The sequence below is a fragment of the Cariama cristata genome, unplaced genomic scaffold (assembly GCF_000690535.1).
Source record: "Cariama cristata isolate BGI_N322 unplaced genomic scaffold, ASM69053v1 scaffold1375, whole genome shotgun sequence".
NCBI classification, from domain to species: Eukaryota; Metazoa; Chordata; class Aves; order Cariamiformes; family Cariamidae; genus Cariama; species Cariama cristata.
In genome coordinates this window covers 145,768-173,627 of record NW_009616767.1, presented here as the reverse complement: position 1 = coordinate 173,627, position 27,860 = coordinate 145,768, and the positions used below count along the sequence as shown (strand labels likewise).

At 38.4% G+C, this 27,860-nt stretch overlaps 1 protein-coding gene across 1 annotated transcript in view; it reads left to right on the top strand.

Moving 5' to 3' along the window:
* Positions 1 to 985: 985 nt before the first annotated feature.
* The window catches only part of FAM135B (family with sequence similarity 135, member B), a gene marked incomplete at its 5' end in the record, with an annotated part of 68,062 nt that continues 41,187 nt past the window's right edge, over positions 986 to 27,860 (top strand). The window contains 3 exons of the mRNA XM_009700275.1: positions 986 to 1,056; positions 2,907 to 3,080; positions 13,205 to 13,331. Coding sequence (XP_009698577.1) covers positions 986 to 1,056; positions 2,907 to 3,080; positions 13,205 to 13,331 — 372 coding nt within the window. The remainder of the gene's footprint in view (positions 1,057 to 2,906; positions 3,081 to 13,204; positions 13,332 to 27,860) is intronic.

Below are 27,860 nucleotides of genomic sequence, written 5' to 3'. Positions count from 1 at the left end.
GTGAAGATGTTAAACAGAACTGGCCCTGATTCTAATTGCTTTGACTGTGCCAAGCTGGGATGTGTTATCCAATGTAGCCTTTTCCTGGTGAAGGTAACGAATTGACAGCTCCCTTCATGTACTATTTCAGAAAATGCAATTAAAGTATTTTGTTGACAATAAAAGAAGGGTAATCTTGCTGGTGAGACCTATTAGATAAAGGTACCAGTGAGCTGGCTTATGATCACATGTGATATCGTCAGTGTTTTTGGCAAGCTGAATCCCACCATGTATGAACATACTCAGCAACCTGTAACAAAGTGAATAGTTAAACTTCTATTAATTGAAGCTTTAGAAACAACAAAAGCCTTTGAATTTTGCAAAGAAAATGTTCTAGATCAGAATCAATGACAAACTTCCTCCATGAATCTGTGAAGGGCCACAAAGAGTGACTAGGAAGCAGGAAAGCCTCAGTTTGCTGAGAAACAAATTAAAAGGCTAATGATGAGAGATCAGAAATTGTCAGGATTATTTGAACCATTTCTGATTGTTTTAAGCTGCAAATTTTGAACCTTGTGTTAGTTACAGGTAGGTAAGCTATTTCTCAATGAAGAAAACCTAATCCTTGTTCTCATTTAGCCGACAAGATAACCCAAATGAATACTCGCTCAATGAGGGAGAGCAGCTTCAAAAATACTCCACTGACTCAGTGTGCAAAGAGCAAGCATCCAACAAATGCAGTGCTCCACGCATTTTGGTTACTCTTGTCTATAGTGATTTTTTTGACATGACAGGACACTTGAGAACTGACTGTTCTGGTTCCCTCTAACTCCTTCAGCAGTTATCTTGACTTGCTGTCACATTTGCTCATTTCTACCACTGTGGTGGGGTGCTGCTGTTGCTGCATATTTTTGCCTTTGCTCTTATCAGGCAAACCCATCCACCTTTGCATTCAGTGTTGTAGGTGCCAACTTATAAAGGTAACCTTGCCTTTCTCTTTTTGTAGGTGGAAGATGCATTGAATGAAGCAGATTTTCAACTCAAATTGGACCTGCACTTTACTGACAGTGAACAACAGTAAGTATTGTTTTAAAGCTCAATTGGTAATGTAGGGCTTTGTTCAATTGGGAAATTACTTTCATGAAGTTAGAGTCCTTTGAAAAAAAGGGATAGCTTTGATAAGTCTTTCCTTTGCCTCAGTATTGAAGTCTTTCTGTTTCTTCTCTCTGTTTTTGAAGAGTGTACCTCATACTTCTCTTTAAAGGAACAACATTTTTTCTCCTTTAAGTGTGAGGATTTCAAAGGTGTTGCTCTATGTCTGCTGCTGTTAAAGTCAAAGTGAATATCATCACTGACCTCCATGTAAGCAGGGGCTGTCGTTCAGAAACACATTTATCTCAGGAGACAACAAAGTATTTTCTGGATGAAGATGGGTGTATGGACATGCTAAGTGCTTTTCTTGTATTAAGAAACAAAGCTGTCTCTATTTTAGGAGAAAAGAGACTTCCCATTGAATTTGATTTCTTCCAACTATATTTGATTCCATAATCTTAGGTGAAATGAGACTAGCATCCCTTCCTGAGTCATAGCAGAAAGTGTGTTGCCAGACATTATTCAGCCTCACTGAATCACAGAAAAGGCTTCCAATGACTTCAGCAGCACTTATGGGGAGTGAGAAGGGGTGCAGAGGAATCATCTGAGCTGTGTTTCGTGCTAAGACTATCCCCATGTGATTTTACTCATATCCATAGGGCAAATTTCAAGAAGATATTTCCTTTATCTTCAACATACAGAAAGTGAAAGTTTTTTCTCTCGGGCAGGTGGGACTGGACCATCAGTCATCAACTGCGATGCTGATGGGTCGAAAAGAGAGAAAAAATAAACATTAAGAATAAAAAGAACTGAAACATTCAAGTTATGAAATTGTGCTCTAACACATACATTTAATTTCTGTTATCATCTGAATGATTAATCTGATTTACTATAAATAAAAGCAGAGATTTTTAGAAGAGGATATTCTGCAAATTTCATTGAAACACTGCTTGGGATTAACCATGTACCATACTCAACCATCTCATCATAAGTTTTCTTAGCTCTGGGGAACAATTGGCTTCAGAAGAATCTTTAATGCTGTAAAACAATTCTTCTTTAGAAGTGAATTTCACTTGCATTGGGAGGATGTGATTAGGCATGCTCCAGGTTTACATCTGAGTCTTCTGCCCTATAGGTGACTCAGATGTCATGTGGTTGACTGCACACTAGCAAAGCTATTCTGGAATAGTTATAATCAAACTTTAAATAAAAGTATTGGTTTTTTTATTTACTGAAAAAAGGAGAAGCCAGTCCAACTTGTATTGTTTCTCTGCAGTTACTTCACTTACTCTTTTTTTTGGTCTCTTGCAAAAAGTTTTTTCAGAAGATTAAATATCTGGAAAGGTCCTCAGAATATTTTCAGCTCTCTCTGACACAGGACTGCTCCTAAATCTCACAGATTGCCTGAGCTGATTGTTCTCACATTGAAAATCACAAGTAGTGAGCTGTCCTGGCTATGAACACTCAAATAAGCTGAGCAGTTTATTAAGTGCATTTCCTTCTATGACTTAGTTCTTGATGTCCCCAGAACTAGTGCATAGGTGGACATCAAGGACAATCACCAGGGGAAAACCGAGTTGCATCACCTCTATTTTTCTTTTCTACAGTATATTTATATATATCACTGCAGCTGTTATTTATTATTTATTTTTCTACGTATATTTATGCTAGGCTCAAGTACAACATAAGATACTCATCAGTTATGTAAACCCATATGAAGCCAGGAAGTGATAAAAATTCACCTCAAGCTGTCTCCCAGTCTGCTGACTGTAGCATGTTACAGGCTGTGGCAGCTCAAGCTTTCACTAACTCTTGTAAACCTCTTTCTCTTCCAGACTGAGAGATGTTCCAGCAATCCCCATGATCAGCAGCCGTACACTGTGTCTTCACTTCCACCCCCAGAGAGGTCTGCACCACCATGTTCCTGTCATGTTTGACTATTTCCACCTGTCAGTGATATCCGTCACAGTGCATGCGTCACTGGTAGCATTACACCAGCCTCTGATCAGGTAAAGGACACAGAAATGTCTGTTGAAAGGCAGAGGATATTCCTCTTCTGAGTTCATTTGCTTATTGTATAGGAGAAGCAGAGAGGATAATTTAATTTCAAGTTTTTTAGTCCTGGGCTAGGATTCTGGAGATTGGGGTTTAGAGCGAGCCCCTGACACAGGCTCCTTCCTTTTATAACACACAAGAGGTCTGAGAAAAAACTAACAAAATCTTTGGGAATATGTTCAGAAATTTTGATTAGTCTTGATCTCTCTATTCCCCATATGTAGCATGAGGAAAGTGAAAATTCTCTTCTCCTTGACTGTTTTTCCTTTCTCTAAAAGCAACTAATAGCATTTACATTTTTTTCCCCTGTTGCTTTGTAAAGTGTTTAGGACAGTTGGACTCTAATCTCATCTGTGGACTCTGTGCATTAGCATAATTCATAACATGGCTAGAAGGAGGCATGCATGAGTCAGTACTGGATAAGGCTCTGGTGAATTTTTCCTTTGCAGCATCATCTGATTTAATGGTGCAGCAGTATAATACTAGCTGCAGTGGAGTCTAGGTGTGATTTATGTTATCTGATTCGTAATGACAAGAAAATAATTCAGAACTCCTTCAAATAAAGCAGGGCTGGAGGTCAATATCCTCTAATATTTAGAGCAGGCAAGGGGAAGCAAAGGTCTTTCTGGCAATTTACTTTGTGTTCAATCTTGTCATTGAATGAGATAAAGAGTGCTGAGAGGGAGGGAACTGAAGCAAAATGCAGTGTTCAGCATTGTTCAGCTTCTCTTACTCCAGCAAGGCCTTACTGTTTACCAAATGACCAGGAGACTCTTTTTGTCAAATACTGTGCAAAGAGCACGATGTCAAAAAGAAAAGGCGAACATGTAGACTTGTTTTTTCTTAGGTTTTGTTTTTTGACTTAAGACATCTTTGCTTCAGTTCCCCATTTGTATAAAGGCATTGCTTGTAGAGAATGCCACAGGATGAATTAAGATTGTAAGAGTTTGAATTGTGACAGTGATGCAAGTCGTATTAGTAGATCAGACTGACACATCTCTTCTCTTCTGCTACTGAGATACAGCTAACTGCTATGTCTCTCTTCTGCTATGTGTTGACTTTTTAAATAATGAATTAGATTGTAACAGACTACTTCTAACCAGATAATTTTGCTCAGATAACTTGTCCATTGTTCTACTGTATAAAAGGATAAAAGAACAATAGTTATCAGGCTTAATGACTATTTTCAGTGCTTTATTATCCTCTAATGAATGGGACTGCGGAGACTTTTTACTGTTATTAGGCATAAATCGCATGATGATCAACTGCTCCATAATCAGATTATTACAGCTTTTAAAATATGATTTTGTGGACATTTATGAAGTATGCAATATTTTTACTTAATGCAGTGGAATGAAGATTTTTGACAACATAATATAGAGTCTCATTTGCGTAAGCCAGTAAAATAATTTTAAAGTGTGATACTGAGGATATTTCTTCTTCTTGACAAATATTGAAAACCCGAAGAATTTTTATATCATTCATTCTCTAAATGTAAATCATGGTGAAGACACTACTGTAAAAGAAATGCCAGTTCCAAGTATTCTGAAACAAAACCAGCCAACTAAAACTTAATTTGTTTTGCTCAGAGCTTTCCTGCTTATCACTTATCATTGGAATTTACTAGGAACATAGAAAAAAGGTTTAATTGTAAAATCAGATCTTTATTTTTGTAACACAATAGAACCTGAACAACTGGAAAGTCTTTTTTGTCACAAAATTAGAAAAAATAAACACTGATAATAGTTACATTGTCTGGGAAAAATATCTATGCATTATTCACTATGTTTTAGTTTGCTACCTTGAACTGTCCCGTCATACTACATACTTTACATGTATGTACATATTATTTCTGCACATATGCATACACTTAAATGTAAAACAACAACAGTTCTAGACCTACCCTGAAAAGAAAGATCATACATTATGTAAAATTGGAATTCACTGCTCTTCTGAAGTTGTCCTGGAAAACAACTTTGGCTGAAGCACAGATATCTGCTCACATATGCCCTGTGGACTCAGCTTCTCCTATTTTGTTAGCTCTGTTGGCAAATTAGATACTCTTCCCCAAAGTTCTTCCCTGTTGCCTGCACTTAAACAGTGAAAACAGTAGGGAAACCAGTAAGACTGATTCAGGCCTTTCCCTGCATTATGATGTACGGCCACATATAGCTCCTGTTGGGCAAACCTTGCCAGGATTGTTTAGTCTGGAGAAAAGGAGGCTGAGGGGAGACCTTATCACCCTCTACAACTACCTGAAAGGAGGTTGTAGAGAGATGTGGGTTAGTCTCTTCTCCCGGGTAACTAGCGACAGGACAAGAGGAAATGGTCTCAAGTTGTCCCAGGGAAGGTTCAGATTGACCATTAGGAAGAACTTCTTCACTGTAAGAGTCGTTAAGCATTGGAACAAGCTCCCCAGGGAGGTGGTGGACTCACCATCCCTGGAGGTGTTCAAAAAATGTTTAGAAGTGGCACTTCGAGACATGGTTTAGTGGGCATGGTGGCGTTGGGTATACAGTTGTACTTGATGATCTTTGAGATTTCTTCCAACCATAATGATTCTATGATTCTAGGGTGCCTCCATTACCTCCTGTTTTTTGACAAGTGAATATTTTTATATTGATGTTTGTACTGGTTAATAATTCTTATATAATAAATATTACTTTAGGTTTGATACTTTGAAACCTTCACCTCTTACCAAACTGAGAATGAGCAAAATTCAAGTTTCTTGGATCCTTTGCAGGATTCTGGATGGAAATTTTGTAATTCAGCTTTTTTGAAATGCCTCAGCTTTTTAATGCGATCCCAATTCATGGCAGCTGCTAATGGCTTTATGCAGTTACTAAGGAGGTAACAGGCTGGGTAGGAAGGTGATGAGGCAGACTTGCAGTCAACTTACCTCCAGCTCTGTTATCTCTACAGCAATCATAATTGGTCTAGATGTGGGATGACCAGGAGCACGATGGGATGCTTTGGGGCTTGGATCACCTCCTCTCTTGGTTCCTTGGGCAGCTGCATCCCCTGAAACACTGCTGCAGAGGGGACTCTGAGCAACAGGGAAGGGGCTGGGTGGTTTTGACTTGTCCTTGGAGAGCACTGAGCGAGAGCTTGGTTAAAAATTCTCACTTTGACATTTAGAGTTCTTTGACTTCTCTAAAAAGCATCTCAGAAGTGGCTGAGGAAGCTGAACTCCTTGGGGCAAAGTCCAAAACTTTGGTTTTCCAGGCAGGAGTGTGATGATAGCGGAGAAGAAGGATGTAGGATGCAGTGGTTGTGATAGCTTTTGTCTTGACCAGAAACACTGCTGCCCTCACCTGCATCTTGCCCTACACCCAAACTCTTCCACCAGGCACAGCAGGACATTGTCACACCACTGCTTGCAAACCACAGGGCTCGAGGTGTGCTGCTGCAGACCCCAAGCTGCTTGCTCTCCTACAATGACAGCTACTGTGCAGGGTGGCGGTGTCTGCACTGAATGCCTTTGGCAGCTGCAGATTGCGGAGCAGTATTTTCAGACTTTTGGGATGAGGGAGACATAGAGAAGAATTTAGAGCAGGAGTTGGCTGGCATAAATAGATAAAAATCTAAAGCGTGAGTTGGCTGGCATGTCTCTCCTAGCATCACAGAAATGACAGTTCTCTGGAAAGTAAAGGCCTTGCCTCCGGTGACCTCATTTTACCCAGGATGGTAGAAGATGATCCCAACAAGTCTGTCAGAATATAAAAAGAAAAAGTGAATGATGTTCAGGCTTGAGAGTACTCCCCTGCTGAATGCAGTGGCCTCCACAAACTGCTTAAATACCTTTTTTTGTTCTCTTACCCAAGTTCCAGAGACTAAACGTGAGTAGACAGTTGCAGGAGAAACGTGAGGAGGAGTTATGGCTTTTGGACTCCTGTTTCCTGTTTTGTATGTATCAGTTTTGTTTCTGGCCTGAGTCATTGATCTCTCTTAGATCCCTGTCACTGGTCCCGTAACTGGTCCAGTCTATAAGTGGAATCAGCATCAGCTGTTAGAAAAAGCATTTTGGTCTAGCATAGTTGAGACTTCAAGAAACATTTCTGCTTTTCCCAAAGGAGTACATCCATGTCTATGGTGTACATGTCTACTTAGTCTCAGGCATGCTGCAAGCTCAGTGCCTTTCTTATATTGGACTCATTTAGGAAGCAAACAGCAAGAAACATGGTTACACACTTCATTAATTCCATAGACCTCTGCACCACTCCTTCCCGAGAAGAGTTAGCGTATGCTACTGTTCGTAAGTAAAAATACAACTTGTAAATAACCTCTGAAACAAGTACCTGAATGCATAATTTCTCACACGCACATAGTTTCCCACACTGGAAACAGTGCCCTATACATTGTATTTCCTGTTAAGCAGCATGGACAATAGGATCTGGTTGGCCTGTCTTCTACTGAAAGTTTATACAGTGGCTTGAGATGATTTTTGCTTTCTTCCCCTGAAAACTTTCTGCAAATGTAAGAGCTGTGTTTCAGCACCAGACTGCTACTATCTATACAGACTGGTCTCCCCAAAGCCATGCTTTGTCTAAGGACTGTGCAGAATCTAGCTCACTTGATGGCCACAGCATCTGCAGTCTTACTTTGGCTCCTGGTCTTCAGCTGAAAACATTTCTATCTGAAAAACAAAACAAAACAAAAACAAAAATACCAAGGGGAAAAAAAAAGCAAGACTTGAAATTGATGCAGATAAGCAAGATCCTGTATCACAGGCAGTGGGCAAACCTGTTTTGTCTTGTTTACACAAGAAAGGGGTTTAATTTCCTCCACTTTATGGATTCTTCTCAGCTTTCTATTGTCTTCTTCACTTCCATACATACGTCTATGTATATATGAAAAGTAAGTAGACTTTCAGCATTTTATTAACTTTGAATTCTTAATTACCCACATCCAAATGACTGAATGAGAAACAAGAAGTCTTGGTGGCATCTGAGATGGGGAAATAACATAATACAAATATTTCAGGTGGAGAAACCAAAACACAGATACTGACTTTTTAAATGCCTTGAGCTTGTTCTGCTCTGGGAAGAGGAAATAGAATAAAAGGGACACATGGTATTTAAAGGTTTCAGACCTGACCTAGTTCTGCTCTGCTCCACTGCACTGAGGAATCAGGCCAACCCTGGCCATCCTTGAGCAATTTTGCCTAAGTTCTTTTATTCCCAGGCATCCTCCTGTTCCTTAAAAGCACAACTGATATAACCTTATGTGATACACAGACTGTACTACCCTGTGCACCTTCGATCTGGGTGCAGAGTATGCAAGTCAATTTTTCTACGATTGTTAAGTGTAGCTGGCACCTACTTATGGGCACCTTATATCTGAAAGTGTCACAAATGTAATCCTTGGTAGTAAAGTTCATGACTTATTTTCCCTCTCCATCCTATTTGCAAATAAATTCATTTGTAGAAATAAAATGGAATGTTTATGCGGAAAAGAGCTATTGCTTCCATAGTAAATTTATTAAAATAATAATGCTTTATGTTTTTTCTCTAAGAACTCTTGCTTAATAACTGGATGATTTTTCCTTTGAATTTTCTGTTATTTGTTTCTGTTTGTATCTGCAAAGATAAACCTCCACTTTGACATGCTGTTCTCCTGAGCTACCAGCCAAGAAGTCACAGAAGGAAAACCTGACTATTTCTGAGTCACACTTTAAAAAAAAAAAAAACAAGCCCAAAATCAAGAAGTAAAAAAACCTCACCCAAAACTAAATAAATATCACCACATAACTTCACCTGCTTTAAAGTTTTATAGCAAATAACATTAAGTTCAGAACAAATGAACCAGCATTTTCCAGCAATCAAAATCACTAGAGATTTCAGACCAGATTCCCCCTCGACTCTGTTTGGGATCTGAGGAGAGATATCTGTTTCCATTACAAATTTTATTTTAATAAATCTTATCGGTTTTACCCAAGAAGCTCAGAACATTTTAGAGTCGCTGATTATAACCTTAATGAAACTCCTTGTGTAAGAGAGAAATATGTCTGGAAGAGGACAGCCTATAAATATCCATATATTATTCTCAAAAATAAATGACAGATCATCCATGTACCCTATGGCCATGTGCCTGTACTAATTTGTCAAAAGCTACGTTAAAGTTTTGAGTTAAAACACTGAGGGAAATCTGTGGGAGTTAGAAGGAACTTCCTGGTGAAATGCAAAAGGTGCTGTCAGCGAAGGATGTGAGGATTTGATTCTGAGGTGTGTTATTTCTATGGGACTTATTTACATTTTTCATTTTTCAAATCAGTAGTATTTTATGCGTAAGGGACTGAGAGAAAAAGAAGTGATTTCTCCATAAGATGTGGCCTAAATGAGATGCAAGTTCATTTCCTAAATTTCCACTCCTGGTTCAATCACAAGATTATAATTTTTTCTCATTAGAAATGTGTAGGGTTTTGTTTGTTTGTTTGTTTACAGTTTGACCATTTCATATAGTGCTAGATAGTTTTTTCCCAAGCAAGATTAAGATCCCAATCTGTTAACTTTTTTGCCCCATTCTGATGAAAACTGTAATTCATTAAGAGATAAAGTTTTGCTTACCAAAAAACCCAAAAGGTCTTAATTTTGAAAAAAAAGTGAATGAAAAAATAAAAAAAGTTATTTCATTTTGGGGCAGTTTAATCTCAAAGGGAATATTATGTTTTATTATACTGGCCTAAAGCATTTATTCTGAATTACTTCAATAAAACATCTGAATCAACATTAATCAAGGCCAATCCATTTCTTATGGTAGAGTACTGTCATCTCATTTATATATTAGAGAATTGTCCAAAGAAGATAAAAACCAGGGAATGATTATTTAACGTTTTGCACGATACAAGAACTAAAAGGTGCCACATTCAATTCTCCAACAGCAGGTTCAAAACAAACAGAAAGTGCAACACATATTACAACATATAGTTCATTCCAAAAGATGTTACAGAGGCCAAAAGTATAAATTAATAAGGCATGGACACAAATTCATAGAAGATAACCATGACTGCTGGAAATAATTGCCTGAATATAACCTCTGAGTGAGAAAGTTCTTAAATTTTAATTACTGATGTCTTGCAGGCTATACCACAGGAAAAAAATGGACTTTTCAAGGCAGCTTACTATAGCTGCTATAAGAACTATGAGACTCCTCTAAAGGATAAAGACATCTCATGGATGAGATCATCAAAAGAGCAGCTCAAGAAAAAGAAAAAAATGTTTATTTCACAGAAAATATTAATAATTCTGCACACATGTTCATTCTCTCGGACACACACACATTACCTCTTTTGACCTTTTTTATCCTGACTCCAAATAAAAGCTAACGTTAACATACAGGAGGATGATCTAAATGTTGATATTAAATCAATACTATTAGGTAGTCCAAATGGATATGTTAATAACCAAGGTTCAAGATTCATACAAATGAGCATGGTTACAGGAATAGTTGGAAAAAATAATATAGAAAACAAAATCTGATGCAGTAAATTAACCTGCTATTGCTAATAAAAATTGTCTTTAAATATTATTTACTTCAGAAAGCATTAGGGGAACCTCAACAGTTTGTAAGCCTTCCAGTCAAATTTTTCCTCAACAGATGACATTTTGGCAGGTTTCCCTAAAAGGGTTTTTGTTTTACAGTGCTATGTGAAATCAATTTCCCTAAAACCAACAGATTAAAATCCTTTCTCTGCTGTAAAAGCAAAAGATAAATAAATAAAAAAGGCATTAAAAAGTGCTTTTCTCTTCCTTAAAACCTTTGAAAGCTTTGCTAATATTCAAATGAGGAGTTTTTCATGTGCAGGCAACATTTGTTTAAGCTTCTCTCTCTGATATCACAGCAATCATTTTTTATTTCTGCTTCTTGAGCCTTTCCAGTGGACCAGGGCAGACAACATCATCCAATAACAGCTGAAATTATTCAGAGCAGTGTTTATCTCTTGGCTGTTTGAAATTGCTTTGGTTTATTTAATTATTTTTATCTTAAATGTTGCATGTAGGAAATACATGGAAAGTCTTCATGCTGCTTAGAAGCAGCCAGCTGGAAGTTTCTTGGATCGTATAAATTAATACACACATAAGCAAGGCCAGATATATGCTAAGGTCTTCTACACCATCCTTCCCCTTACAGGATGTCCTTTTTGTCAGTATATGAATGCTAGATGATAAATAACAAACAACAATTCTGACTTAGAGGTGAAGCAGGGATTTGTGATTCACCTTCTGAAGCTGGTCCAATTCCTAATTTTGCTAGAGATTCCTTTTCTGGTGCTGCAGACATCACTCAGTTCCCCTGCACATTGGAACCTCACCTGTTATTTGGGTGATAACAAGTATTGCTGCACTTCTCTGTTGTCTTGTATCCTTAGCATGAGCATCCTTTCTTTTGTTGTGTGTTTCTGTACAGCAGCCAGGACTCTTATCTGTCCTTTAAAACTGAATCAGTTGTAGATATCCATGAATTATGGCTGAGCTGAGCTGATGTGGCCTGATACACATTTACATAGAGGAATAACCTCAGATTGGAAAGTTTTGGCAGAATGAAGGGCACTGTCCTGTGGCTTTCAGTTCTGGCACATTATGGTTTTAAAATGTTTCTTGTGCTCCCCATCTTGGAAGCTTTTGTTCTTTCAAGGAGACCAGGTCTCCTGGTTATGATGTAATTTGGGATGCCTGGATGGGCACCAGGTGCCTGTGGATGATGATCCCAGTCTGAAAGCTGTAGCATAAACTCAGTGGCATTACCTCTGCACTCAGTATGAACAGCAAATGTGCGGTTTTTTTCTCTGTAGTTCATTATTTCAATTCCACCTTTGCCTACATGTTTTTTAAGAACACTTATGGTTGCTTGCATCACCATTTAGACTCAGTAATTTGGCTTATTGTATTCACCACAAGTAGCCTGATTTCTGTCTTGAAATCTTGATGTAGTTTATGTACAGCACATGTTATAACAGGGACTAACAGTGGGATTTGTCTCATCTAACTTCAGTTGTTTATGAGCCAGTCATCTTATCCTCTCTTTATAGTCCACAGTAAGAAATAAGCACTTTGAGGGTGAAATTCATCTGACCTATTTGATATCACTACTTCAGAAAGGGATGACTCATACCCTGGAAATGCCAATTCCTCTCCAGCGAATATAAAGGCAGCCTACATCATTAACTGGGATGTAGACATTTGCTCAGATTAATCCAGAGTAAGAGCCCTAGCTATGCATCTGGACTCTGGTGGGCTCGATGCTAAGTATACTCCAAACAAGATGTTCCCCTCTTAATGGGTTCATGCTATAAAATAGGAGACATATAGATACAGTCAGAAGGGAACACTGTGACCATAATAGTCAGCACTGAGATGTACTGACCTCAGCACTAAAACAACTTAAATTCTGTCAGGTTTTTGAGGAAGAATTTGGATAACAGCAAATTCATGTTGCACACGGGTATGGGAGAACACATCACAAATGAATGGACTGCACCCAGCAGAAAGAAATGCAGTTTTTGGGCTGAAATCTTGTCATTTTGATGCTGGAAGCCTATGTGATGGGACAGTGAGAAGTGGGAACTAAAATTCCAATCTGCAGTAAAATTGAGATGAGCTATAAAGCATATTGATAGTGAAGAGACATTGTGTACAATTCAAAAAGGAAGGGTGATATGGTTAAAGCCACAGAGAAAGATGTTGCATCGATCAAGATGCAAGCTGATGAGAAGTTGGAGAAAAGTATTATCTATGTGGACAAATGGAAAGGTTGTATTGTTGAGATGTTATGCTGGAAAAAGATCTGTAAGAGGGCAGAGAAAGGACTGAGTGAAAGATAACACTCAAGGCACTGGACTGAATGCCAAGAGAGCAGACTCTATTCACATCATTTGAGCTAATGCATACTGGACAATATTCATTTTGAAAGGGAAACATGTGGACTTACAGTATCAGCTTGAAATAAATAAAAGCAAAACCCATCACCACCAAAAACAAAACTGCAAACATTTCCTAAGGAAGGAAATAGCACTGGGACAGCGACTCTTCTCTAAAAATACTGCTCTGATTATTTTTCTTCTCAATTTTTCTTCTTCTAGTTTTACTCGTCCAGGGAAGGGTTCATGGCTTGGTAAAGGCAACCTGGAGGCTGGACCAGACCAGTCCAGTATGTCATTAGAAAATCTAGTGTTCGGAGCTGGCTACTGCAAACCTACTTCTTCAGAGGTAAGGAGGATGAACAATGATGTCTTACTTCCAGTTGGTCACACAGAGCATCCACATTATTTGTGAAGAACGTACCCTGGTTTATATTGCTAGTAGGGGATTTTGTTGGAAGAAGAACCCTTCAAACATCTCTGCACATACTACCTGGCATTTGGATACACAGTTCCTGGGTGTTCAGCCCCCACCATTTCAGAAAAGTTCAAGATGTATGGATATACCTCTGATTGCCAATGACACTTTTAAGGCAGGATTCACCAGACCAGGTGTCTGCTGTAAGGTGAAATTAATTATTTGATAAAAGAATCTTGCTTTCAGGTCTTGTGTTCAACAGCCAGAGGACCTGAGTCATTATTAAGGATGATGTGAAAGACGGGTTTGTATCTGGAGTACTGAGTATTGTGTGTGTTGGTGACAGGGTGTTATGCACATTCCCTTGATCAAGGGAGGTCCTACAGTTAGTGTATGCCTTTGATCTTATTACTTACCACAGGTGAAGAAGAGAGCTTGTTGTACAACTTTTATCACGAGGTTGTTTGTTTGGAAAATAATGATTACTTGGGGGTTTGGGTGGGTTTTGGGTTTGGGTTTTTTTTGAAGTGCTAGTTTTGAAGTGTTTTTTCTCAGATTAGATGTTTCCTCAGATCTAGAAACTCAACCCAGAATACTGGAATCATTAACTTGTTAGGAAACCATGATTCAAGGGTTCTAATTAACATGTTGCCCTCAGCTTCCCTCAGCCATTCCTGTCGAAGCTGTTCTGTTCTCTATAAATATTAAAAGTATGCTAGCCTAGAGCGGCTGGTGCAGAAGAACTACCAGGGAATTAACTCATGCTGAGAGAATGTTTAGCCTGAGGCTGCTATCCAAACCATTGGGTCATTGTATGCTTTTGGCAAACTGACCTCAACGTCTGCCTTTCTGGTAGACAGTCACATCATGTAAATTTAAATAATTGATTCAAGTGTTTGTCTTTGTAGACTAATCTCTGTACATCTCTCTACATCACACAAGAGAGGCTTCTTTGGAGAATGGTTCCTACTTTTCATTATCCTCTGGACAAATCTCTGTTGTAAGAAGCTAAATGGAAAGGTTAACTCTCCACTCCCTTTTTTCCTTTTACTCTCCCTGGAAAAATCTTAGTCTGCTGTGATTAGGAGACCTTATTTCCTTCCATAATGTTTGTTTTCCTTTGCTGCAAACTCTATTTTCTACCTATCTCTATCGACTAGTCTTCTTTCATGATAGGCTTTTTTTTTCCTTTTTTTTTTTTTTTTTTTAAATGACAGCATAATTGTGGTGGGTTGACCTTGTCTAGATGTCAGATGCCCATCAATCTGCTCTGTCACTCCCCTTCTCATCAGGACAGAGGATGAGAAAATAAGAAGGAAAAAACTTGTGGGTCAAGATAAAGGCAGTTTAATAAAGCAAAAGCAAAGGATGTGCATGGAAGCAAAGGAAAACAAAAGATTTATTCTGGCGACATCGGGCTTCTTCCTGGGAAATAGGGCTTTAGTATGCATAGCAGTTGCTCCTGAAGACAAACATCATAATAATGAATGCGCCTCCCCTCCCCTCCTTTCTCTTAGCTTTTATTGCTGAGCAAACATCATGTGGTATGGAATATGCCTTTGGTCAGTTTGGGTCAGCTGTCCTGGCTATGTCCCCTCCCAAGATCTTGCCCACCCCCAACCTCCTGGTGAGGGGGGAATGTTGGAGAGACAGCCTTGGTGCTGTGCTAGCCCTGCTCAGCAGTAGCCAAAACACTGGGGTGTTATCAACACCTTTCTGGCTACCAATACAAAGCACAGCACTATGAGGGCTGCTATGGGGAAAACTAACTCCATTTCAACCAGACCCAATACAATCATTATTATCCTAACAGATGACCTACTAAATACCAAAATGAAGGTACTCTATCAGGAATCAGCTTTAGCACTCTGCTATCCTGCAAGTCATCAGAACGTTACACAACAAGTAATCATAAATATAATGCTGCATACTCCACCTCTACATGGTCAGATGAGCATTTGCTTTAACTTCAGAAACCTCTATAAGTCATGACATCTGTTCTTAATCTCAGTATTTTAATTTAATAGACTGTGATGGCCTTTTTGTATATGCTATCCATGATGTATGAGAGTGAGCAAAGACTATTTGTCTTGGTTTAACGTAAAAAATAAAAATTCAGAGTTAGAAAAGAAACTGCTATGGGGGTAAACCTAACTCCAAGTGAGGGACTTGTGACTGGCTGCTGGTTTATGTGGGAGTTTATATCAAACCATAAAGGACTGAAGGAAGAGGAGTAATATTATTTCTTACAGTGCTGCAATGCTTTGCACTGGGTCAAATTTACTTCCCTTTACAAATTTATAGATTCCATTCCAGGTTGTTTGAATGTGTTTGTTAAATGTAACTTCAACTGAACTATAGACATGTCTAGATTTGGGGAATTTTGCAATCACTGTCAGTGAGCATAAGAATGCATCCTTCCCTTATCATTAGATGAAAACTGCAGACCTCTCTACTCACTTTATATATGTTTTTGGTTGGACCTTGCCAACCTACTACATGACCAAATTAGTAACTGTTGAATACCGTAACTCAAGACATACCACACTTCTTTTTTTTGTTTGTAAGGTACTCTGATGTGATGCAACTGGCTAAATCTAGGCTAGAACAATTAATATATCTTGTCTTCTGAAGCAGACAAAGCTTCACGGGGCAGCAGGAAATGGGAAAATGAATTTTAAAGAGATTTTACTTAATTCCTTTTATGTTGTAAAATACTGTGAAACAGTTAATGTTGATCTATCCTGGTTTTTGTTTTGTTTTCATGTCTGCAAAGCTGAGTTTGGATCCTTCTCCTTTTGATGTACATTTCTGTGTTTTCCTTGATATCAGAAGTCTTCAGGCTTAAACTCTTAAGATGCATCTTCTGGGCAAGTATGTTCTGTCTGATGCCTGATCCAGGGAACTGAATCTGATTATTCAGTTCTCTGTAAGACTACAAACAACTGAGACTTTCCTTATTTGAGGTTTACCTATTGTGAGTAAACCAAAAAGAGCTTTTTTCCCCACAATTGCAGCCAGATTATTTTTCCAGAATACTTCCATTTGATCAGAAGCTTGTAATGGGTAGGTACTCTAAATCATTCCTATTGCACCCTCTTCCTCAAGTCTAGGAGGTGCATGGCTTAAAACCCCAGTGAATTAGTGGTTCACTGTATCTGAGGCACTTTTTGCAATTTATTCAATCTCATAGCTTTGGCATAAATTCTACAAAATCATGAAGGAGACTCACAAAATAAACTTTGCCCTCGCTAATGTCATCATACTCAGTTGATAGACTAGTGGCATGGTGTTTTGGGTTTATGTGGCAAGGTTTTGGTAGCGGAGGGGGATGGGAGCAGGGGTGACTTCTGTGAGAAGACACCAGAAGCTGCCCCCATGTTAGACAGAGCAAGTTCCAGCCAAATCCAAGATGGACCCACTGCTGGTGAAAGCTGAACCCATCAATGACGTTGGTAGCACCTCTGTGATAACATATATAAGAAAGGATAAAAAATGCTGTGCAGCAGCTGTTAGAAAAAAGAGTGAGAAATTGTGAGAGAAACAACTATCCAGGCACCAAGGTCAGTGAAGAAGGAAGGGAGGTAGTGCTCCAGGTGCCAGAGTAGAGATTCCCCTTCAGCCTGTGATGAAGACTATGGTGATGCAGGTTGTCCCACTGCAGCCCATGGAGGACCCCATGCTGGAACAGCTGGCTGTGCCCTGAAGGGAGGTGTTTTTAGATTTGTTCTTATTTCTCATTCTACTGTGTTTAATTGGTATTAAATTAAATTAATTTCCCCAAGTAGTGTCTGTTTTGGCCATGATGTCAATTGGTAAGTGATCTTCCTGTCCTTATCTTGACACATGAGCTTTTTGTTGTATTTTTCTCCCTCTGTCCTAATGAGGAAGGGGAGTGATAGAGTGGCTTGGTGGGCACCTGGCAGCCAGCCAAGCTCAGCCCACCACACATGGTTCAGACAAGATTTGAATACTTTGCCTCAGTAGAGTAGTGGCTCGATTTACAGTAGTGCTAAACCCTTAGGAAAGCCAGAATTGTGCTGAAATCTGATAATAATTCTAAGTCATGTTTTCCAGACATCTCTTGAATACAAAGTAGAGGACTCTTATCTTGACATGTCATCCCTAGACCATACTTTCTGTTTAGGGTCATAGATTGACTGTGGAAGTTCTCTTCTAGCTTATGTAGTTAATTTGCTTTTTCCTTACAGAAAATGCAAGTGACTGCCTTCATTTCTAAAGAAAGTACATATTAATCATCAGGTTCTCTTGCCACTTCCTGAGCTAATCTTCTGCGTTTGGGCTGCTGAGGTGCCACCGCTTAATGATAGATCCTGAAGGCTCCTCGTTCTGCATTTCTGACTTCTCAGTGCAGAGACTGATTAAATGCCAGCTGCTTTGAACTGTACATGTGCATTTTCCCTAGCTCTCCCCAAGTGACTTCTGAACACCACTGACAGTTTCTACATCTCCTGGCTTAACAGAGTAGTCATAATAATTAATCCTATTTGAGCCTTTGTGATTTTTTATTAAGTCTTTTATTCTCTTCCCAGTCATCTACCCAGCAAACAGGGATCTTCCCTTTCTCCATTCCTCAGTCCCTCCCTCTCTAATATTTTCTCTCTATCTACACTAGACTTCTCCTTTCAAGCACGATGAAGACAACAAAGGTATTTCTTATTGAAATAAGAATTTTTTGTTGTCAGATAAGTATGAAGGAAGATGCTTTTGTGGTCAAAAAACTAGTAGAGAACAATCTACAGTATAAGAAAATGTCCTAGTACTTTCTCAAGCTCTCTTTAGCCCATAACCTATGCTCACAGGGAATATATATCACAGTAGATTAACAGCATGTTCAAAATAGGATCATATCTACTGAAAACTTGTGAGATCTAGTGGGATGAAACAGACTCATGAGCTGTGTGTGACTGGCTTCCCTCAGAGACATCTGAATTCTCCTTTGGGTCTGCTAAATTGCTTTTCCCTGTGAGGAAGTTCAAGGGGTTGTTTCGAATGTTACAAGGTCTATATCTGAATGTCACACTGACTCATACTTTCAGGTGATCTCAGCAGCCATAAGAGTTGGACACTGAAAAATATCTACAGATCCTACACCTACAATAAAACAAAATGTTCCTTGCAGAACTGAAAATTGAATGGTCACTTCCACTTCAGGAGTTTTATGCCTTACCCTGTACCATACACCTCTTTTGTATCCACTGTTGTCAGAGTGTTTTAATGTCTTTGTAATATTGTGCATCACATGCCTGCTGTGTTATAATCAAGTTGAGTCAATGACATACTGGGGGTTATTAATAAACTGTACTCACAGTAATCTTATTTTCATTTAGATAGCAGTTGCACTGCAGATAAATTGACTTCTAAGTAATCAGATTGATTAATCATATGACTTCCCATTAATAAGGCACTGGTGTTTGATAAGAAGTGTTCTTCTTCCATCTAGCATTGATGAAGCTATCCCAAAAGACATCAAGTTTATGCCTGACATAATACAAGAACTAAGAGTGCCATTCAAGTAAAATTGTGTTGATGATAAGAGTTCTTTTCCACAGACATTGTGCTAATATTTTCATCTTTTCAGCAACATATGAAAAACCTAGGCTGTTTCAGCATGACACCAAAACATTATTCAAATCCACATTTTTATGTCACATAGGAGTCATCTGTGTTTTATTCTTTCCTTCTATATTGCTATGGGGTTTTGGCCACAATACTTCACATTTTCAGCTCTTGAAAAAGGAAGATTGCGCATCAGAGAACAGCCCATGTAGGATCCACTGTGGGAATTGTAGTATGCCCTAAAATCCCAGTTTAGCTGGAAGAAGAGGAATACATAGCTGGAAACTTCATTCCTCTTCAGAGATTGGAACCTTAATGTAGAGATTCTTGTTATCCTTTTTAGTATTTATTGGCACAGCAGCCATCTTTCTAACTTAATTCCATTATTCCTTTTTTTTTTTTCCCAAGGCAGCCGCTGTGTCCTGAAGCCAAAACAAAATTGTATGAGAAAAAAAAAAGAAAAAGAGAGAGAGAAAGGGAGAGGGGGAGAGAGGGAAGGCTGCAGGAGAGGGGTACAGGTGAGGGAAGGCAAGGCAAGGCAAAGCAAAGCAAGCTAAGGCAAGGGAAAAAAAGGTGTTACCTTTGCAAAAGAACTAAACTTTACAGAAGACTAAAACTCCGCTGTTTCCTTTTAAAGGAAGGGCAACATGTATTTTTCTTTTTTTTTTTTGCTTTGAAACTAGCAGAGGCTCTCTATTTCCTGCTAGAAAAAAAAAGGATTCGATGTGTCTAGAGGTCTAGAGGGCTGTGAATTTGCCAAGCCTTTTTTTTTCTTAATTTCTTTTTTTTTTAATTTTTCTTAATGGTGTAACATCAGAGATATTTTACAAACAGTGCTTGATTATATACAGATTTGAGGCATAGTTAAGATTCTGATTTTACTGATTTAGAACTTGAGTATGTAAGATGGCTCGTATACATTATTTAACATTTACAAAAAAATCAAATTTAAAAAAACCTCCAGTGTTTAAATAGCTTTTACTTATAATTATTCATTATAACTAATCCAGAATGCAGAAGTGTAGTTTACATCAGATTTTAATCTGGAATTGTTAACTTTACATGGAAATGGCTTTATTTTTTGTCTCAGACTGCTTTGCTTTGGCATGAGTGGTATAGAAAGCACATCTTTCATGTGTTAGCATGTAATGGGTGGTTTTAAAGGAATAGGATTCTTTCACTGTCTTGCTCATGCAAATTGTGATTAGTTGTGATTGGGACTCCAGCAGATGTCCAACCCATAATTATTCTGAAACAGTGTGAGAGATGATATACTGTTCTTTATAAGGTGTAATGACAAGTATCTATAATCAGTGTGTTCAGGGCACCATTTGTGATAATTACTGATGAAGTCTGTAATCTTCAATTGCCCGAAGATAAATGGCTGATCTTTAGAAAGAGCTAAATGATTTCCTAGCTGTAGCAGAAAACATGGTAACTAATAATGTGACTATAACTGCTTTCTTTAATCATTGGCATATTTCTTTTCTGTGGCTCTTACTTTTTGGTCTAGTATACGCAGGGTACGGCAAGGCAATGATCTGCGTTATGACAGAGTTCAAAACTGAGATTAATTTGGGATTAGGCCTGAAATATGACGTAAAAAAAGATTTGCACTCTCTTCACTGTGGGTATTCAATGAAAATGTCATTAAATTATCTGGAGATTCTTGTGAGACTCCAGACAGGATGGTGATGGAGTCTCCTTCTGGAGAAAACTCTCCGGAATTACTCATAGTGGAGTCATAATTGGTTCCCTTTGAAAATCAATAGAATTTGCATAGGAAGTTCCACTTTTCGTATCTATTTTTTAGCTATTTTTCTGCAATGTTTAGATATTGGTAAGAATCAGACTACTTCATTCTCTTTACAAATCTCTCTCTTTTTTCTGCATACCACTGTGAAAAAGTCAATTAAACCTGGAATTGTATAACTGAAAAGAAGTTTTTTATGGCTCATATAGAGTAGTTGTAAGTAGAGTGGTAAAAGATGGACTAAGCATGGAGAATGTATTTCTCTTTCACAGCTACTATTATAGTTATATACTGAAGAACTTATTTGGCTCCCATCACCATAATTTCTCACTTTGAGGCTGAAATCCACTTATTTGGTTTGTACAGTCATTCACTTGACCAACATTCTTTCAGCTAAATTTTTCCCTTTCTACAGATTTCAGCATTGATTTTCGAGGAATTTTATAGGAGGGAGCTTGGGACAGATGTTTCATTCTTTCTTTCTTCCCTGAAATGGAGTGCATGAGCAGCATGAACACCCTTTCTACCCTTCACTTTAGGAAGTGAACTTGGCTTCTCTCTACCTTTGGATAGAGTGCTCTATGATTCAGTTTTTCTGTCTTCTCGGTATTTTTTTCCCAGTGGTACTTTGTTGAAAAATTACCTTCATGTGCCCTAAAAAACACTACAATAGTTCCTACTGACTGATGATGAGAGAGTTCTTGAAAGGAGACCTAATCAACTCTCATAGCTTCCAAGCTGGCAGCCTTTCCAACGGGAGTACAGATACCAACAACAGCACAGTCAAGATCTATCATCTGGAAGCTAACCCTTTGCTATTGGCAAGTGTCCCGGACAGCAGCTCGGGGACTGGAGCATGAGAAAAAAGATTTCCTCTTTTACAACCATTTTGTCTTGTTTTGCGAAAACAAATCTTCAGGTGACAGCAAGAGCCTATACTTCTATTCAAAGCCATCATGCTAGTCATAATGACCCAAGAATCGTTTCGCAACTAACGTGAATTTTAAGTTTTGGTGCAGTGCTTAGGAGGAATGCTTAGAAGCACAGTCCCTGCAACATCAGCTTGTGCACAAATTACTGCCCCTGCTCCAGTGATCTCATGCGTTCTTTGAGGATCAGACAAGTTTCAGCAGTCTGACAAACAGGAAAAAATGGGCTAAGAGAATAGAGATGGGTCAGTGTGTTACGATTCTCAAAAGTATTGCCAGATGGAAGTGAATAATCAGCCAAAACTTTAGCCAATATAGATAAAGCATTTTTGATGCATCATGACAAGAAAATAATAATTTTAGAAGCTCTTCAGTGCAAGAATAACTTCTCCTGAAGTTGATTTGACTTAATCATATGTTCAGAGTCTGTACTGGAGTGTTTTGTTGAGTGGCAAAAAAAAAAAATAATTTGGGGCAGAATTGGGTAATGCTTCAAGGAAGCTCTTTGCATAACCAAGAAAGCTGTGAGAGTATTCAGGCCATTAGACACATGACTATTCAGGTAAGAATATGGGTCTAAAGATTTATTTAGGGTAAGCTAGACACAGTCAGATGCATATGAGGTTATGATACTTTGACTGGCGTAAAGCTTGAGAAATCAAACTTCCAGTCAGTCTGGTTTTACAATAGTATTTACCTCTGCTTTTCCCACCTTTATAGTATGTATTTGAATAGGGTCTGGTGTATTGGTGCTGTCTGTGCACTCAGCCACTATATTATCCCAATATAGCTGGATGTGTCATGAAGTGTGAAGGAGATGCAGTATCATTCATCTGTAGCCTCTGTTTCTAGTAAATCAGGTAAGGCCAACAGCCTATTCCTATCACTTTTCCTCCTTGTCATGTTCATAAAATCATAGAATGGTTTGTGTTGGAAGGGAACTTTCAAGGTCATCTACTACAGCTCCCCTGCAATGAGCAGGGACATCTTCAACTAGATCAGGTTGTTCAGAGCCCCATCCAACCTGACCTTGAATGTTTCCAGGGATGAGGCATCTACAACCTCTATGGCCAACCTGTTCTAGTGTTTCACAACTAACATCGTAAAAAATTTCTTCCTTATATCTAGTCTCAATCTACTGTCTTCTAGTTTAAAACCATTACCTCTTGTCCTATTGCTACTATTAAAAAGTCTGTCCCCATCTTTCTTATAAGCCCCCTTTAAGTATTGAAAGGCTGCAATAAGGTTTCCCAAGATGTTCCCAAACTCTTTACATGTGCAAGAGAAAGCCATAAAGTCAGTTGAAGGCACTATATGTCTGCACTTTGATGACCCAACCCAAAAGTCGTTGTCATCTCTCAGATTTTTGTTAGGTTTTGAAGCAATCTCCAATGTCTCTGTTGGAATTAGGTCTACCTGACATTAGTAGACAGAGTTGGCTGATGAGAAGCAAGGATGAAAGCCTGAACACGACAGAGGGGTACCTCCAAAGCAGTAAGTCATGTTCCTCGAGGTGGCAAAGCGCTGTTTCTGCTCTACATATTGTCTTTCTTTAGCAAACAAATACAGTTTGACTCTCCAGAGCTGTCAGTCAAACCCTCTTTCTCCTCTACTGAACTCACTAGAAGTATTTTATTTAAAATCATAAAAAGATGGCCTGCAGAATAAATGGTAAGCTACTCACGGCTCATGAAATTTGATTGTCTTTGAGTGTAAATTACTTGAGGGCTGGTATATGTACTCTGCATAATGCAGGAGTTATCTACTGGGCTAGGACAATGAACCTGTGAAAATGTAATACTTATGCAAATTTATTCAACTCCAGCTATTCAAAAGTTCCCCATTTTGTTGCAGTAAATTATAGCAGATTAATATAATTGCCTTAAAGTAACATACCCAGGAATGTTTCTGATTAGCCATTACTTCTGTTTCAGTGTTAAAACAGAAATTGTGGATTTCTGGAGTCATAACAAGGACTGTATATTGTTTTATAATTGGCTTTGCATTTTGATGTATATTTGCATGCATATCAAAGAGCCATAAATGATTCATTGCCTGAGCGTGTCGTAAGTGAAGGCTTCAGGAATGCAGCGTAATGACAGCATTAGACATTGAGCTGTTTCCTGGCAGGAAAAGGCATAGAAACCACACTCCCCCCACATCAAAGAAAACAGACCAGCATTATAGCATCTAGACCAAAGTGGAGCATTTCTTGTGTGGACTGATTGTTTGCAAGAAGGAAGGTACCTGTAACCAGGGCTGTAAATTATTATTTTGGGGTATGATTGGTGGAAATAAAGTGATACTCCAGAAAAAACAGGTTTTGAAACATTGCTAAGAGAAAAATCCAATGGATCATATTTGATCACTTTGACAACTTGAATTATCTGAGTGATGGAACTCTCTGAGCCGTGGAACTCTCTGAGGCACAGACTTATCTTCAACAAAATAACTGGGAAGGGAATGGAAATTGATTTCTCTTGGTTTTACAAGAAACCTTGGAGTAGGATCTTGCAAGAGATCTTCTATTGATTATTTTTCACAATACAATAATGGAGAAAATTCAGGTAACCTGAAAAATAGCATATTTAGAACCAATAAAAGGATTCTTTTTTTCCTCCATTTATATGTTGCTATAACACATTGCTGGAAGATGCTTCTGTGAACTTTGTAGGATTTGCCACAATTGTGCAAAATGACAGCACTGACAATTACTACAGTCCGTGTTCAGAAAGGATGGGAACTGTGAGGGCTGTGGCATAAACCAATATTTGGGCAATTTGAGGAAGACTTCGCCTGAAGGCATGCAATTTCTGAAATTGTCAGGGCTTAGGTTTGGATTTTCTTTTCTTTGTTTACGCCTTCTCCTCAGTGAAGTGAATATTTGATACTTAACTATGATCAGTTGCAAAACACAATACTTGTTGGGGACTTCTGTTCTGATCCAGTTTGAGAGAGTCTGTACAAATCATCATGTTTTGCTTGTATCTTTGGGGAAAAATGAGAAGTCAATTGTGAACCAAGTAGTAAGAGGGGGATATGCAAGAACATTTGCAAATAATAATAACAAAAAATAGTGCTATCAATAGAGACATGATTTCTTCCCACCTGTATGACTCATAGGAACCTACTTGTCAACACTGTGGCTGTTTAACAGACTGAAAGAAACAATAAAATAAAAAATCTGCCTTTGTAATGAAATGTCAAACTGTTTTAAAGAATAAATCCATAAAGGTTGAAATAATTTGACACTGCCAAAAGACAACTAAATATTTCCTCTTTAGCCATTGTTTGACAGTGTTACTAATGTTTAAATTTACCAAGCTGACAGATCAGAAATAGTGGTGTGATTGTTTCTCATTTGACAGTGTTACTAATGTTTAAATTTACCAAGCTGACAAAGAGATCAGAAATAGTGTTGTGATTGTTTCTCAGTTTTATCTCCATCTGTGAAGACAAAGCTAATGAACCAGCATGCAGCAACTGCTCTGATAATAGAGGTTTCCACACTGAATTCTGGGCAAAGCTCTCAAATAAATAGATTTGGGTGGGCATAGTTTGTGCCATATCCTACTAATGTTTAAATTTACCAAGCTGACAAAGAGATCAGAAATAGTGTTGTGATTGTTTCTCAGTTTTATCTCCATCTGTGAAGACAAAGCTAATGAACCAGCATGCAGCAACTGCTCTGATAATAGAGGTTTCCACACTGAATTCTGGGCAAAGCTCTCAAATAAATAGATTTGGGTGGGCATAGTTTGTGCCATATCCCTTCTCTCATATGAGACTCTGTGTAATCAAGAAATGACCCACTGTGAAGCTATATTCAGATAATACCTATTGTAAAAGTAATTTCAGAAGCCAAGCCACTGGCAGTAGAATGACAGGATTCAAAGTGATCTTGATCACCTGCAGAAGTAGTCTGAAAAATGAATGGTGCAATTCATAAACATCCTGTTCATAGGCTAGAATGACAACATATCATAAATGCCAGGAGGCTCATGTCCCTATACCCTTTCTATTAAAATAATTAATGAGCCTTCTTGGTTTCTTGATGTCACCATGCCAGTGTCGCAAGACAGTAGATTTGTGTTCCCCACAGCTAATACCGGTGGGTCTTGATTAGAGCAAAGGCTCAGGCTAGTGGATTGATAGGGAATATAGACAAAGGCTGTGATGCACAAAGATCCTGTTTCATTCTATTTCTATTTGTAAGTTTTACACCAGCCATGAAAGAAGAGATACAGAAACAGAATACTACTTCTTGGAATAACCAGCAATCCATCTCCTCCCATTTCTTATTACACATCTTCCAAAGTAAGATTCTAGTCTTATGTCTCCATCTAAATTCTTTTTCTCCTTCCTCATCGATCAGGATCCATGTCCACTTTGTCACCAAATTACCCACTTGCTAGCTATGGGCTCTGTTTGCCTCTGCTCAGCTTATAGGTAATGCTGATACATAGTCAATAGGCTACACCAATCAGCTCAGCTTTCAATTAAAATACTTTTCTCTAACTCAAGTTACTGCTGTGTATATCTTGGGCATGATTTGTGTACCACCAGAGTCGTAAGTATCAGAACTTCCTGACTGATACCTTTTACTCAACCTCCAGATTTGGAACATAGTCTTCAAAATAAATAATTTTTCCAGGCTGCAGTAACACTAAAAATCCATCCTTTATCTTATGACAAGTTGGTGTTTGAAGTAGTTAACTCTTGCTCTGTATATGGACATATTTGTAGCTGAGTATAGTTTTATTTCAAGAGAGTAGCAGGATGCAAAGTGATTGGGCTTTTTAGGATTAAAATGGCAGCTTCATCTGCTGCTATCTCAAGGTCTTCAAACAACTCAAGCACAGTTCGTTGGGAAAATTCACCAGGCCCAAGCTAAGTTTTCAATGTCATGATCTGCTAGATAAAAAAAGTGAGCTTGGTTGCTGTAGGTAGATTTCTCTAATGAGACTGTTGAGTTGACCCTGTGCTTAGTGGCAGGATATCAGTGAGGACCCTCTTCCTCTGATTCCAGTGATAATACTCCACCTTAAAAATAGGACTCATCAAATGTTTGGTCACTGTGATATTTAATTTTGAGGCAATTTCTGTGAACATTTTGGAAGGGCAAAAAAGGAACCAAATTTCAGAACGCCCAAATGGAATAGCAGTGGCACAAGTGCAGTGCTACCTGGGTTATTTCTCAAAACTGAATCATATGCAGAGGATGCAGTGTCAACCTAGTTCTCCTTTTATATATTGTAGCCCATTGGTATGTCATTTTCCTAACAAGTGGGAGAGCTCAAACATTGTAGTCAGAGATAGGAAAGGGTGATGCGCTTGCTGGGTTCAGTCCACCACCTTTGTGGGAAAATGTGAAATAGGCATGTATTATAGTAGCTTGGAATATATTTTGCATATGAACATCCTACTGTTTACTGTTCCCGAGCTTAAAATTTGTGGTATCCTGTGCTATGTTACATGATTCAGCACATGGCAATTTATCTAGCTTCACAATGTACAGATGAGTTTAAGGTATGTTTTAATTTATATCTGTAGCATAGTAAGAAGGCCTGCAAGGTCTGTTATGGTGCTTAAGTGACAAGTCTTGAAAAGTAAAGACACAATAATTAGGTAAATTACAGTCACTACTAAAAATACCTTTTAAAAAAACAGGAAAAAAAAGAAGGGTGTTTCATTTCACTCTGGATAAGGAAATTATTCAAATTAGGTCTAAGTTGACCTAACACATTCTTTGTTTCCCAGTTTGGGCACTGAACTGTAAAATCAACTATTCCTGTAGCTCTAGTCATACATGAACAGAGATCCAAGGCTGAAGTTACTTTCTCTCCAGCAGTGACTAGCAGTATTTAATAGAGCCTGGCATTTCCAAATAGGATGCTGTGGTCATCACTGTTGCTTTTATTAAATGAAGAACATTTCAGAGTGACCATTTGCTCTTGGTCTGTGCATCAGAAAGCAACACTGAGCCAAGTAGTTTGGTGCATGCAGTATTATAGAAGTTCACTGTGTTTAACAGCATATACTGCCAAACACTATGAGAGAAACGGCATCTGCAAGAGAACTGGTTTTAACAAATTTGTTTGTCAGGTCCAAAGTAACCCACATGCTCTGGCAAAGTATCTTCATTTGGCTGTTTTATCAGCCATGGCCATACCCTCCTGCAGGGAACACTGTGAGGAC